General features: G+C 48.3%; 1 protein-coding gene across 5 annotated transcripts in view; it reads left to right on the top strand.

Annotated features, from left to right (window-relative positions):
- LOC116984601 (F-actin-monooxygenase MICAL2-like) overlaps positions 1 to 13,672 on the top strand; it is a 172,120-nt gene that overhangs the window by 39,066 nt on the left and 119,382 nt on the right. For all 5 annotated transcript variants that reach the window (XM_033038833.1, XM_033038834.1, XM_033038835.1 and 2 more), the window contains exon 2: positions 4,597 to 4,963. In XM_033038833.1, coding sequence (XP_032894724.1) covers positions 4,700 to 4,963 — 264 coding nt within the window. In that variant the 5' untranslated portion in view covers positions 4,597 to 4,699. The remainder of the gene's footprint in view (positions 1 to 4,596; positions 4,964 to 13,672) is intronic.

Here is a 13,672-nt window from a genome sequence, read left to right as displayed (position 1 = left end):
TGTGATCTGTAGTGACCGCTGTATAAAATAAGCCAACTACAGTACGTTTGTTGGCTGTGGTGGGGCGTCTGGTGGGGCTGGTGCCTTAACAGCGTCAGAGACTGGGGTTGGATCCTGTTCTCGGGTGCTGTCTGTGTGGAGTTTGTATGTCCATAAGTTCCAGGTGCAGAATTAGGCCATTCGGCCCATCAAGTCTACTCCGTCATTCAATCGTGGCTGATCTATCTTTCCCTCTCAACCCCATTCTCCTGTCCACAGCCCCTGATACCTGTACTAATCGAGAATCTGTCAATCTCCGCCTTATTCCCAAATTCCCAAAGACTTGGCCTCAGGTTAATTCCACAGATTCACACCACCCTTTGGCTAAAGAAATCCCTTCTCATCTCCTTTCTAAATATATGTCCCTTTTATTCTGAGGCTACAAAGTGTTCTGCCTGTGACCGCTTGGGATTTCTCCAGGGACTCTGTTTCCCGTTCACATCCCGAAGGCATGCGGGGTTTGTTAGTTAACTGGCCTCTGTAAGGTTGCCCCTTGTGTGCAGGGAGTGGATGAATGTGAAACAAAAGTGAATGGGTGATAGACACAAAATGCTGAAGGAACTCAGAGGGTCAGGCAGCATCTCAGGAAAAAAGAAATAGGTGACGTTTTGGGTCGAGACCTTTCTTCAGACATGATGGATGGTCGATGCAGACTCGATGGGCTGAAGGACTTGCCTCTATATTGTATCTCCAAACTAAACTGTTAGTCCCAGCATTCTCCCACACAGTACTAAAACTTTGATCAGATAATCCATTTGTGCGGAGTACGTTGACCGATTTGAATATTAACCTCTGGGTGCTGGGAAGAACGTATTTCATCGTTTTAGATTTCCTTGTGACATTCAGCCCATCAAGTGTGTACAGACTCTGGGAACATACCCATCAGTCTCATTCCCCCACTGATTTCCTTGTCAGCTGTTCTATCGGTTAATAACCCCCCCCCTCTCCATTCTCCCACCACACACCAAGGGGCAAGGATATAGAACATGGAACAGCACAGGAACAGGCCCTTCAGCCCACAATGTCTGTGCTGAACATGATGCAAGATAAGCTGATCTCCTCTGCCTGCATGTGATCATTATCCCTCCATTCTCTGTGTATATTCATGTTCTTATCCAAAAGCCCCTGAAACGCCACTATCGTATCTTGCTCCACCGCCATCCCAGGCAGCGAGTTCCAGGCTCCCGATAGCAGCTGGGATGAAAGCTGTCCCTGCATCTGGATGTGTGTGTTTTCACACTTCTAGACCTCTTGCCTGATGGGAGAGGGGAGAAGAGGGAGTGATCGGGGTGAGGCGCGTTCTTCATGTGTAAGGATTAAGGATGTGTATGGCACTATGGCAATTATATTTATACAGCAGTTGATGAGTGGTGACTTTTAACAGACCTTTGGGCAGAAGTATGGATTGGAAGGGGTTGTAGGGATAGGGGCGAAATGTGGACAATTGGGACTAACCTAAAATGTCAAGTTTAGTTTAGCTTATTGTGGTCAAGTGTATCAGAGTACAGTGAAAAGCTTTTGTTGCGTGCTATCCTGTCAAAGAAAAGACTATACATGATTACAATCATGCTGTCCTCAGTGTTCAGATAAAGGATAAAGGATACATTTAGTGCAAGATGGAGCCTGCTCACCATAGGGCCCAGGGTGACGACTCGTTGATTCAAAAGGAAATGCTGTTGAGTTGGCAGCATTCCCAGCTCTCTGAGCTGTTGGAATACTTTTTATTAGAGATACAATGTGGAAACGGGCTCTTCGGCTCACCGAGTCTGCCCGTGCCAACCAGCAATCCGCACGTATATTCATGAGGGACTATTTACAATTTCTGCCGAAGCCAACCTCTACGTCTTTGGAGTGTGGGAGGAAACCGGAACACCAGGAGAAAACCCACGCCGTCACAGGGAGAACGTACAAACTGCCCACAGACAGCGCCCGCAGTCGGGATCGAACCCGGGTCTCTGGCGCTGTAAAGGGCCTGTCCCACTTTCACGACCTAATTCACGACCATTTTTACTCCTGGACATTTTTCATCATGCTTAAAAAAACGGCGCGACCTACTTGATGCCACAAGTACCTACGACTAGCATCACAACCTGCTACGATCTACCTACGACCTCCTACGACCTCGTGACGACTATGCTGCGAGTATGTCAAGGGCAAACTCGGCAGAGGTCGTGAATCAGGCGGTGGCTGTCTTTGTTTAGTTTCGAGTGAAGAAGGGTCTTGAACTGAAACATCACCCGTTCCTTCTCTCCAGAGATGCTGCCTGTCCCGTTAAATTACTCCAGCATTTTGTGTCTATCTTCAGTGTAAACCAACATCTGCAGTTCCTTCCTACACGTTTTAGTTTAGTTTAGTGCGAAAGAGCTCAGGTGAAATTGGGCAAGTTGAGGAATGTTCGGTGTTGCTCTGCAATCTGGCCGATTCCCAGGTGCTCGCTTGGAAGTTTTGGCTCCACACGTGTGGCCTCTTGCTGTGTGGCCTGTCGGGAGGCAGGTGTGTGATCTGGGCCTGTGTAATGCTGAGTTGAAAATGTCTGATGGTCATGTGTGCCAGCAACGGAACATAATAATAATAATAACAATAATAATAATAATATATTTTATTGTCATTGCACATCAGTGTAACGAGATTTACTATGCAGCTTCCAACCGATACCATACAATTCTTCCTTGCTGCAGCCTAACCAACTTGCAAACACAATAACACAAGAAATCAGGATACAATTACCAATTGTATAATAAAATAATAATCAGTTAGACTTGGTAACCTGATCCACTGGGCCAACTGTCCTGGACGTTGTTGAGCTTCAGTTTAGTTTAGAGACACCGTGTGGGGAAACAGTCCCTTCGGCCCACCGAGTCCGTGCCGACCAGTGATTCCTGTACACTAGTACTATCATACACTGGGACAATGTACAATCTTTACCGAAGCCAATTAACCTACAAACCTATACGTCTTTAGAGTGCGAGAGGTAACCAAAGCACCTGGAGGAAACCCAGGCATGTCAACGTACAAACTCTGTACAGACAGCACCTGTAGTCAGAGTCGAACCCGGGTCTCTGGCGCTGTGAGGCAGCAACTCCACCGCTGTGTGCCGAGCTTCTCAAGGGTTTTGAGACCTCATTATCCAGGCTAGGATTGGTATTAGCTTATTGTCTTGTGTACCAAGACACAGTGATAAACGTTGTGACGAGTCGCCCATCAGACTCCTTTACTTTCCACCAGAAGGGGAGAAGGCAGAAGAAAGGGGTTGAAAGAGAAAAATAGATCAGCCATAATCGATTGGTGGAGTAGACTTGATGGGTTGAATGGTCTAATTTGCCTCCCATGATCTTATGAGTCACGAGTGTTTAATTGTCATTAGTACCAATGACCATATAACCATATAACAATTACTGCACGGAAACAGGCCATCTCGGCCATTCTAGTCCATGTCGACCACTTAACCTCACCTAGTCCCATCTACCTGCACTCAGACCATAACCCTCCATTCCCTTCCCGTCCATATACCTATCCAAATTATTTTTAAATGATAAAATCGAACCTGCCTCCACCACTTCCACTGGAAGCTCATTCCACACAGCTACCACTCTCTGAGTAAAGAAGTTCCCCCTCATGTTACCCCTAAACTTTTGTCCCTTAATTCTCAAATCATGTCCTCTTATTTGAATCACAGTACAGAGAAACTCTTGCTGGCTGCAGCTTAACGGGCCCATAAACGCAGTGGCACACACGGATATTGTGCAATAATCAATAATACAATAAATGAAGAACCGTAACACTGGGTAACACTAATAGTGCAAAACTGAAGTCCACAGTGCAGGTGGCCCTGACGAGATAGGCAAAAGGGCCCGTTCCTGTCTTGTGTGACCCCATGACCTCCTAATGTGACTGTGGAGAACATGGGTAGCTGATGCTTCAGGTCGGGACCCTTCACCCTTCTTCAGACCGATTATAGTAGGGGGAAGAAAGCTGGATGAGAGACGGGCATTTTGTGTCTTTCTTCGATTTAAACCAGCATCTGCAGTTCCTTCCTGCACATACGGAGGAGGGTTTGAAAGGCAGATGGTTGGACAAAGGACAAATGGGAGGAAAATGAGGTGTTGGGAGGGACAGTGAGATGAGATGCGACAGGTAGAGTCGGAGGAATGGATCTAGGTGGGAGGACACAGGGAAGGAGCAGGAGTTGTTGGTTAATTCACTAAAATTGGAGAAATCAATGTTCATGCAGTTGGATTGTAAGCTACTCGTGGAATATGAGGCGCTGTTCCTCCAGTTTACCCATAGCCAAACTCTGGCAGTGGAGGAGGCCCAGGACAGAGAGAGCGGAATGGAAGGGGATTTCAAATGATGAGCAACTGGGAGTTCCAGCAGGCCTTGGTGGACCAAGTGCAAATAGTTTGGTGAAAGAGTTGCCTAGTCTACACTTGGTCTCGCCACATTTTTTAATGTAAATCAGCATCTGGATCTACGTGTGTGTTCCTTGTGTTTATAATTTCTGCCGCGGGTTTCATCTCATCTGGTCTAACCCGTGGTTTGTTTTTGTCAATGTTTCAGGATCGGCGATGCGCGGGGATTAACGTCGGCGTTCCGGGCCGGGGCTGAGCGGTGGTGACCTGACCTGACCTGACCTGACCCGACCCGCCACCACCCGCGAGCCATGGGTGACAACAATGGCGAGAAAGGCAGCCAGGCCGGGCAGCTCTATGAAAACTTTGTGCAGGCTCTGACCTTCCGGGGAACGCTGCAGGCTTTCCACATCCTGTGCCGCCAGCTAGACCTCGACCCACTGGACCATCGCATGTTCTACTCTACGCTGAAATCCAAGCTCAACACCTGGAGGGCCAAAGCCCTCTGGAGCAAACTAGACAAACGGAGCAGTCACAAGGAGTACAAGAAAGGCGACGCGTGTCCGGGCACACAGGTGAGGGGTGCTTGCTCACACTGTCCCGGGGGGGGGGGGGGGGGGGGTGGTAGTGTCCAAGCCAACAGAGAACCAGCCCCCCCCCCCTAGTCCCTTTGCACCACCCATTTCTGAATGCGGAGAAGGTTCAGAAATCAGAGGTGCAAGTGGACTCGGGAGTGCTGGTGCAGGATTCCCAAACGGTTAATTTGCAAGTTGAGTTGATGTTAAACAAGGCAAATTAAACCAAGGACTAGAATATAAAAGCTGGGGTTTTAATGCTGGGACTTAAAATCAATAAAGATTGTTCAGCCATGATTTAATGGAGGAGTAGACTTGATGGACCAAATAGCCTGCTTCTGTTCCTATAACTTATGAACATGAAGTCACTGATCAGACCGTATTAGGAGTATTGTGAACAGTTTTGGGCCCAGTGTCTGAGGAGGGGATGTGCTGCCATTGGAGAGGGTCCAGAGGAGGATTACGAGAATGATCCCAGGAATGATTGGGTTAACGTATGATGAGCGTTTGACGTCACTGGGCCTGTACCCGCTGGAGTTTAGAAGGATGAGGGGACACTTCATTGAAACTTACCGAATAATGAAGGACCTGGTTAGAGTGGATGTGGAGAGGATGTATCCACTGGTGGGGGAGTCTAAGACCAGAGGGCACATCCTCAGAATAAAAGGATGTACTTTAGGGAGATGATGACGAATTTCTTTAGCCAGAGGGTGGTGAATCTGTTGAATTTATTGCCACAGAACACTGTGGAGGCCGTCTTTGGGAAATGTTATGGCGGAGATTCTTGATTAGTACGGGTATCGGGGGTTAGGGGGAGAAGGCAGGAGAATGGGGTTGAGCAGGAAAGATCGATCAGCCATGATTGAATGGCGGAGTAGACTTGATGGGCCGAATGGCCTAATTCTGCTCCTATGTGGAAATGCTGAGCGGGTCCAGCAACAACAGTGCAGAGAGAACCAGGTTTGTGTTTCAGGTGGGTGGCATCTCTGCTGAATGTTTCGTCAGTGTCTGTTATTGCAAGCATTTATGAGTCTGGTGTGGGCCTTTGCTGGACGAGGGGAAAGTGTCCCGGCTGACATTGGGATTGGTTTATTATCACGCATTTTGAGGTACAGTGAAAAGCTTTGTCAAATCAGCGGGTACCTAACAGCGGGTAGAGCTGCTGCCTCACACTGCCAGAGCCCAGCTCTATCCTGACCTCTAATGCTGTCTATATGAAGTTTGCACGTAGTCCATGTGACCACGTGGGTTTTCTCCGTATGCTCCGCTTTACTCCCACGTCCCAAAGTTGTATGGGTATTTAGGTTAGTTGAACTCTGTAAATCGCCCCTGGTGTGTATAGTGGATGAGAAAGGGGGATAACATAGAACTAGTGTGAATGGGTGATCAGTTGTCAGCGTGGGCCGAAGGGCCTGTTTCCATGCTGTATCTCTAGGCTAACCTCGAGCCACACACAAGTACAACAGGCAGTTCAAAGGGAAAATTACCAGAGTCTAGAATAAAACGTTACAGAGAAAGTGCAGATAAAGAAAAGTGTGAGGGCCGCAATGAGATAGGTTGGAAGATCGGGACCTCGCCCTAGCTTATGGGAGGACTGTTCAGAAGTCTGATAACAGCAAGGAAAGGAGGCTATTCCTGAATCGGGTTGCAAGTGCTTTCAGTTGTTGGCGAAGCTGTGGAAAGTTTAATCAATGCCAGACTCTTATGGAAAATCTCCGTGACCAGGCACAGATAACCTCTGGATTCCAGAGATCGGGTTTACCGCCTTAAATGGCAAGAGTACCAGTGATGCCTCCAACCTCGTTACATCCTCCTTACCTTGCTATTCCGAGCTGGTATCCCTATATTTGGGGACAGAATTCCACAGATGCTTGCAATGTGGTTTCCGTGGGCCAGGGGAGGTGTTGGGACTGAGCGGGTGGGGGGGGGGGGGGGTTTACTGTCATTGTGGCAGTCGGACCACCCTGGGGACAGAATGGCCGAGTCCGGCACCCCGTCCCCACCTCACTAGGGTCAGGGTAGTGCCCGCGGGCCACTGAGGGGTGAATGCTTGTCACTGTGGCAAACAGAACTGGAACGAGCTGGGAGTTTGAGCAGACCCCTGGAAACGTAAACCATATGTGGGCAGCCTGGTGGCGCAGCGGTAGAGTTGCTGCCTCACAGCGCCAGAGACCTGGCTTCAATCCTGACTATGGGTGCTGTCTGTACAGAGTTTGTACACTCTCCCCGTGACCGCGTTGGTTTTCTCCGGGTGCTCCGGTTTCCTCCCGCACTCCAAAGACTTACAGGTTTATACGTTAATTGGCTTTGGTAAAATTGTCCCTAGTGTGTAGGATAGTGCTCGTGTACGGGGTGATCGCTGGTTGGCACAGACTTGGTGGGGGGGGGGGGGGGGGGGGGGGGGCTGGAGAGGGAGTGAGGGGGCGAGGGGGAGAGAACATGAATGAGAACGAATTAAGGTTGTAATTAATTATCCTGAACTGAGATGTGAACAAATACTGCAAGGAGTCTTTCGAGCACTTTGTGTTTTTATTTGCGAGTTCCAATCTTTGCAATATTTTACTATTAAACGCAAGACAAACATGACTAGCCTGTACTTAGTGGTGGCCTTGGCTTGGACATGATATTAATAGCATTTGCTCAAAACGTGTCTGAATTGTTCACTGTGCCAGTTGTCACCTTGCTGGTGAATCATTACATTTCGTGCATTGCCTTTTTTAGCCTGCACGCAGGGCAGTGTTGCGGTGTGAGTAAGTCGAGTTAGTCACTGCCTGATGCCTTGGATGTAGAGTTGGCTCATTCTGACTCATGGCCATCTCTCTCTCTCTCCGATTAACATTGTGTGAGCGCCGCAGAGATAGAAGCAATTCCACGTTCGCAGTTGGAAGTACAGCGTTGTAAAAGTGATGCATCGGCCATGAATAAGGCATTGCAGTCAGAACAGTCAGTTCCAAAGGTCCCCCCACAGATCTCAATACATCATCCAGGCTGATACTGCAAGGTGTTACTGTGGGAATGCCGCACTGTGGGGGAGGGGTTAGTACTGAGGGATTGCCGCACTATGGGGGGAGGGGTGACCATAAAGGTGTATAAAATAACGCGGGCAGATACAGGTGAACGTAGGCAGCCTCTTCCCCAGGGTAGAGGAATCAAGAACGAGAGGGCAAGGGTTAAGGTGAGAGGTGAAAGATTTAATAGGGACCTGAGTGGCAACATTTACTGTGATGAAGGGTGAGGGGGGATATGGAATGAGCTGGCAGAGGAAGTGGTAGATACAGATACAATTTAAGACACATTTGGACAGAAACATGAATAGGAATGGTTTGGAGGCATAGGGGCCAAACGCAGGCAAATGGAGCAGGCTCAGTTAGGCTAATTTTTCGGCATGGGTGGAATGGACAGGTTTAAAAGGATAGGGGCCAAACGCAGCTGGTGGGACCAGTGTAGATAGGCCATGTTGGTTGACATGGCCAAGTTGGGTCGTAGGGCCTGTTTCCACACACTATGACTATGGGCCGAAGAGGCTGTGTCTGTGCTGGCAGCTCTGTGTCTCCATGACTAGTTGATATTAACCCTATGCTGATAGGTGACTGGAAATATAATGGATTACAACATCAACAGCAGCAGAAGAGGCCATTCAACCCATTGTGCCAGTGCTGACCCATTTAGAGAGCTCTCCCAATGGCCAGTGCCTTGCCGACCTCTTGTGTTTTTTCTATTTCTGCATGAGCAGCCCACACAGCCGGGCGCACTTCCCTCTCTCAACCAATTGTCTAATTGTTCTTGTAAATTGACCGTGAAGTCTGGCTCCAGGAAACACTCTGCAGCGGGCGACTGCGCGGAAAGAATTTCCCCCGCGGTACCTCCACAGGCAACGTCAGTCTGCGTCCTCCTGCTGCCCATTCTCCCGCTGAGGACACCCTCTGGCCTCGGGCATCGCTGTAGGATCTCCGCGTGTCTTCGCCCTCTCCCTCCCGGGAGTGCACCCTCCTCCGCCCTCGCGCTCTCGACAGGACCCGACACGGATGTGGTGCAGGGCCGCTTGCTTGTGTCAGTCGCCCAGCGCAGAGACAGGCCCTTCTCAGTCTGGTCCCCAGTTTGGTGATGCAGCACTGAAACAGGCCCTTCAGCCCACCGAATCCATGCCGACCAGCGATCCCTCCACTATCCTAAACACACCGGGGACATTTTACATTAATACCAAGCCAATTAACCTATAAACCTGTAGGAGGAAACCAGAGATCTCTGAGAAAACCCACGTGGTCACGGGGAGAACGTACAAACTCCATACATTCAGCGCCCATAGACAGGAATATACCCGGGTCTCTGGCGCTGTAAGGCAGTAGCTCTACTGCTGCGCCACCTTCCCACCAAGACTGCACTGACCACATAATGCACACTTGCTCCAATCTTAGGCTGCTCAGAGTCAGAATTAACAAAAAAGCACGGGAACAGGCCCTATGGAACATGATGCCAAGTTAGACTAATCTCCTCCACCTGATCCATATACATCCACCACCTGCATATCCACGCGCCTATCTAAAAGCCTCTAGCGTTTCTGCCCCTACCACCACCTCTGGCAGCATGCTCCAGGGACCCACCTCTCCCTGTGTGAGAAAAAACTTGCCCCACGCATCTCCTTCAAACTTTACCCCTCTCACCTTAAAGCTATGCCCTCTGCCCTTTGGCATTCCCACCCTGGGAAGAAAATTCTGACTGTCTACCCGATCTATGTCACTCCCCACTTTCACCCAAGCTATATTTAAGAGGGAGTTAGATGTGGCTCTTGTGGCTAAAGGGATCAGGGGGTATGGAGAGAAGGCAGGTACAGGATACTGAGTTGGATGATCAGCCATGATCATATTGAAGGCGGTGCAGGCTCGAAGGGCCGAATGGCCTACTCCTGCACCTATTTTCTATGTATCTATGTATCTATGAACAACTCGGCAGGGTGGCACAGCGATGGATTAGCTGCCTTGCAGATGACGGTGGTTTACACCAAAGAGAGACACAAAATGTTGGAGTTACGGGCCCGACTGCCGGCACTTGTGATAGGTCGCCGAAATTTTCAACTTGACCTATCACGGGTGCCGGCAGTCGCCTGTAAAGGTCGCGTAAGTGGAACAGGCCCTTAACTCAGCAGCATCTCTGGATAGAAGGAATGGGTGACGCTTCAGGTCGAGACCCTTCTTCAGACTGAGAGTCAGGGGAGAGGGAGACATAGAGATATGGAAGGCTGAGGTGTGAAAATGAGAGATCAAAGCGTACAATCAGTAAAAATTTAATCCGGAGGACAGAAAACTAGTCAGAGAACTAGGATGGGGGAGGGATGGAGAGAGAGGGAAAACAAGGGTTACTTGAAGTTAGAGAAGTCAATGTTCATACCGCTGGGGTGTAAGCTGCCCAAGCGGAATATGAGGTGCTGTTCCTCCAATTTGCGCTGGGCCTCACTCTGGCAATGGGGGAGGTCTAGCACAGAAATGTTTAGTGGGATCTGGGCAGCAACCTTCCTGGTTACTTCTTGAAAAGACTCAGTCAGCTTAGCAGAACTAATTGTGAGAACTTCCTTCTATTTATAAAGACGAGGATCATGTATCATTTTTAACCACTTTTTCAAGTCCTGCCACTTTCAATCATCTCCCTCTAATCGTAACTCTCTAATTTTATGACAGTGTCAGATATGTGCCCTCTACTTCATCTCGCCTCTTCTCATTCTTCCTACCGAAGTATAACCCCACATTTCTCAGCATCACGTTTCATCGCGCGCTCATCTGCTCACTCACCAGCTGCATCAGGCTTGTATCTTCTAATCGGCTCCTAATATGTTCCGACGGTTCACAATGTCGCCAACTCTTGTGTCAAATGTAGATTTGTTGTTGTGTCCCGTACACTCTGTCACTAACATGCAGCATAATAAGAACAGTGTTCCCTTTGCCAACACTGGGGAGCTCCACTATACAGCATCTACCTCCACGTTAAAAGGGCAGCACAGTGGAGCAGGGGTAGAGTTGCTGCCTTGCATTAAATTATATATAAATTACACACAAATTATATAAGACAGTGAAAAGACAAAGATGTGTATAGGCATGGCGACACTCCAGCACGGTGTATATGTGCACAGCATAAGGGGCGGCATGTTTTTTTTGGGGCAGGGGAAGAGTTGCTGCCTTACAGTTCCAGAGACCCGGGTTCAATCCCGACTACGGGTGCTGTCTGAACGGAGTTTGTACGTTCTCCCTGTGACCTCGTGGGTTTTCTCCGGGTGCTCCTGTGCCACCATGCCACCGATTGGGTAACATCCTGTACCTACAGATGCTGGAAGGTTAGTGCCGAGTCCTCTGTGCTTCCCTCCCTCCCTTCCTTCGCTCTGCCATTTGGGATTCATCCCATCAGGATTGTTATGCGCACTTTCCCCACCTCCTTGTAAACAGTCTCAGCCCAAAGAGTGTAGACCCAGGAGACCAGGCTCGGCTCTGAGTTGGCCCAATTAACCAGGACGCTGCCTGTTCCGGGCATGAGAAACACATTCCAGCCCGTGGCCACCTTGTACGGAGAAGTCTGGAGCATGGCGAAAGGGAGAAACTAAAGAATGTTCACAGAAAGTCTGGCCATTTCCTCTTTATGCACTTTGTCTGGTTTCTTGATTAGTGTTCCACTCCCAGCCAACATCACGTAAAAAAAGACCAACTAGACTCATTGCTAAACTAAAATAGAAAAATTATTTCAAGGCCATCAAATTATGGGAGGCACTGTGGTGCTGCGGTAGAGTTGCTGCCTTACAGCGGCAGAGACCCGGGTTCAATCCTGACTACCCCTTTTCCCAGGGTAGGAGTCAAGAACTGGAGGGCAAAGGTTTAAGGTGAGAGGGGAGAGATTTAATGGGAATCTGAGGGACAACTTTTTTTAATACTGTGGTGGTAGATATATGGAACGAGCTGCCAGAGGAGGTAGTTGAGGCAGGTACAATAACAACATTCAAAAAACATTTGGACAGGTACATGGATTGGAAACGCCTGGAGTGTTGTGGGACAAACGCAGGCAAATGGGTAAATAATGTAAACTGGATCCTTCATATCCACGGTGTGAGAACTTGCAGCCATTGAGTCCCTTGTTGTCCTCAGGACTGCAGCGTTATCAGTCGTACGATGAAGTCTGGTCTTTGAAGCTCTGTTGGGCCTCATTGGAACAAGAGTCAAGAGTGTTTTATTGTCATATGTCCCGGATGGGACAATGAAATTCTTACTTTCTGCAGCACAACAGAATGTGTGAATATGTAAACATAGCACATAAGGTGGAAGAGAGGGAAAAAAAAGAAGAAGTTCAATAAACAGCAAATATAGTGCAATAATAATATAGTCTTTTGCAGTTCAGAGCTCAGAGCTTATTCGTTGTTGTGTTTAATAGTCTGATGGCTGGAGGGAAGAAGCTGTTCCTGTATCTGGATGTTACAGTTTTCAGGCTCCTGTACCTTCTTCCAGGTGGCAATGGTGAAATGAGTGTGAGGCCAGGATGGTGTGGGTCTTTGATGATTTTGGCTGCCTTTTTGTGGCGGCGGCTACGATAGATCCCTTCGACGGTGGGGAGGTCAAAGGTGATGGGCTGGGCAGCGCAGGAGACCAGAGGCAGGCAGGGATGGGGATGATTTGTTGTCGTTAGTACGTGTTTTTTGTATTGTATTGTATTCAAATTTATTGTCATTGTCTCAATTAGAGACAACAAAATGAATTTCCCTTTACAGTCAGTATCATAAAAATAAATAAATAATAAATAATAAAACAAATTAAAAATAAAATAGAATTAAATTAAAAAATTTAAATATAATTTTGCTGGTACAGATGAGCCACCATCTTTCCTGCCATGCAGAGGTTACATCTTTTCAAATCTATTGAATACAGATTCTTGATTGGTATGGGTGTCAGGGGCTATGGGGAGAAGGCAGGAGAATTGGGTTGAGAGGGAAGGATAGATCAGCCATGATTGCATGGCAGTGTAAACTTGATGGGCCAAATGGCCTAATTCTGCTCTTATAACATGAACCTACGAAAGGCTTTGGGGGATTATAATTATCAGAAAAATCTTACTTCCTTCCCTTTCCTCTCTAACTCTGCAGGAAGAGGCCAAGATTCTATCTGGTCTGTATTTAATTCGGTGAACAAGAGAGGAACTGAGTGCATAGAGGCAGAGAGGCAAATGAGCACTTGTAGATGGTAGACGAGAGAGTGATAGGTCAGAATGCTAACTTGGTCGGCATGGACAATATGGGCCGAAGGGCTTGTTTCCGTGCTGTATAGATCGATGGCTGTATGACGTCGGTGAATCCTTCAGGCAAGGGGTAGTCGATGTGTGGAACAATACCTCAGTGAGTAAATGCCCACTAAATGGCTCGAGTCAGTGGGATAATACTGGTCTCGTGGTTTTGACTACAAGAGCATCCTTCACTGTGGCAGCCCTTGTGATCCTCCCTACAAAAACAGGACAACTGATACATTTACAGTTGAATGGGGATGCCTGGAGGGAGGGAGGGGGGGGGGGGGTGGAATTTCAAGACAAATAAACGTTTAAGTTGCACAAGAGAGAGATTTGCTAAGATGGTGCGGCTTGGTTGACACAGACGAGTTTGGCTGAAGGGCCTGTGTCTGTCTGTCAGAGTTTTTGGTTGGGAGTTTCTGAACATGATGCCTCAATCACTGGGCTTCACTGTATCAGGCT

This window comes from Amblyraja radiata, chromosome 20, assembly GCF_010909765.2.
Source record: "Amblyraja radiata isolate CabotCenter1 chromosome 20, sAmbRad1.1.pri, whole genome shotgun sequence".
Classification (NCBI taxonomy): domain Eukaryota; kingdom Metazoa; phylum Chordata; class Chondrichthyes; order Rajiformes; family Rajidae; genus Amblyraja; species Amblyraja radiata.
Note: the sequence above shows the minus strand (reverse complement) of the source record. Positions and strands in the feature narration are given on the sequence as shown.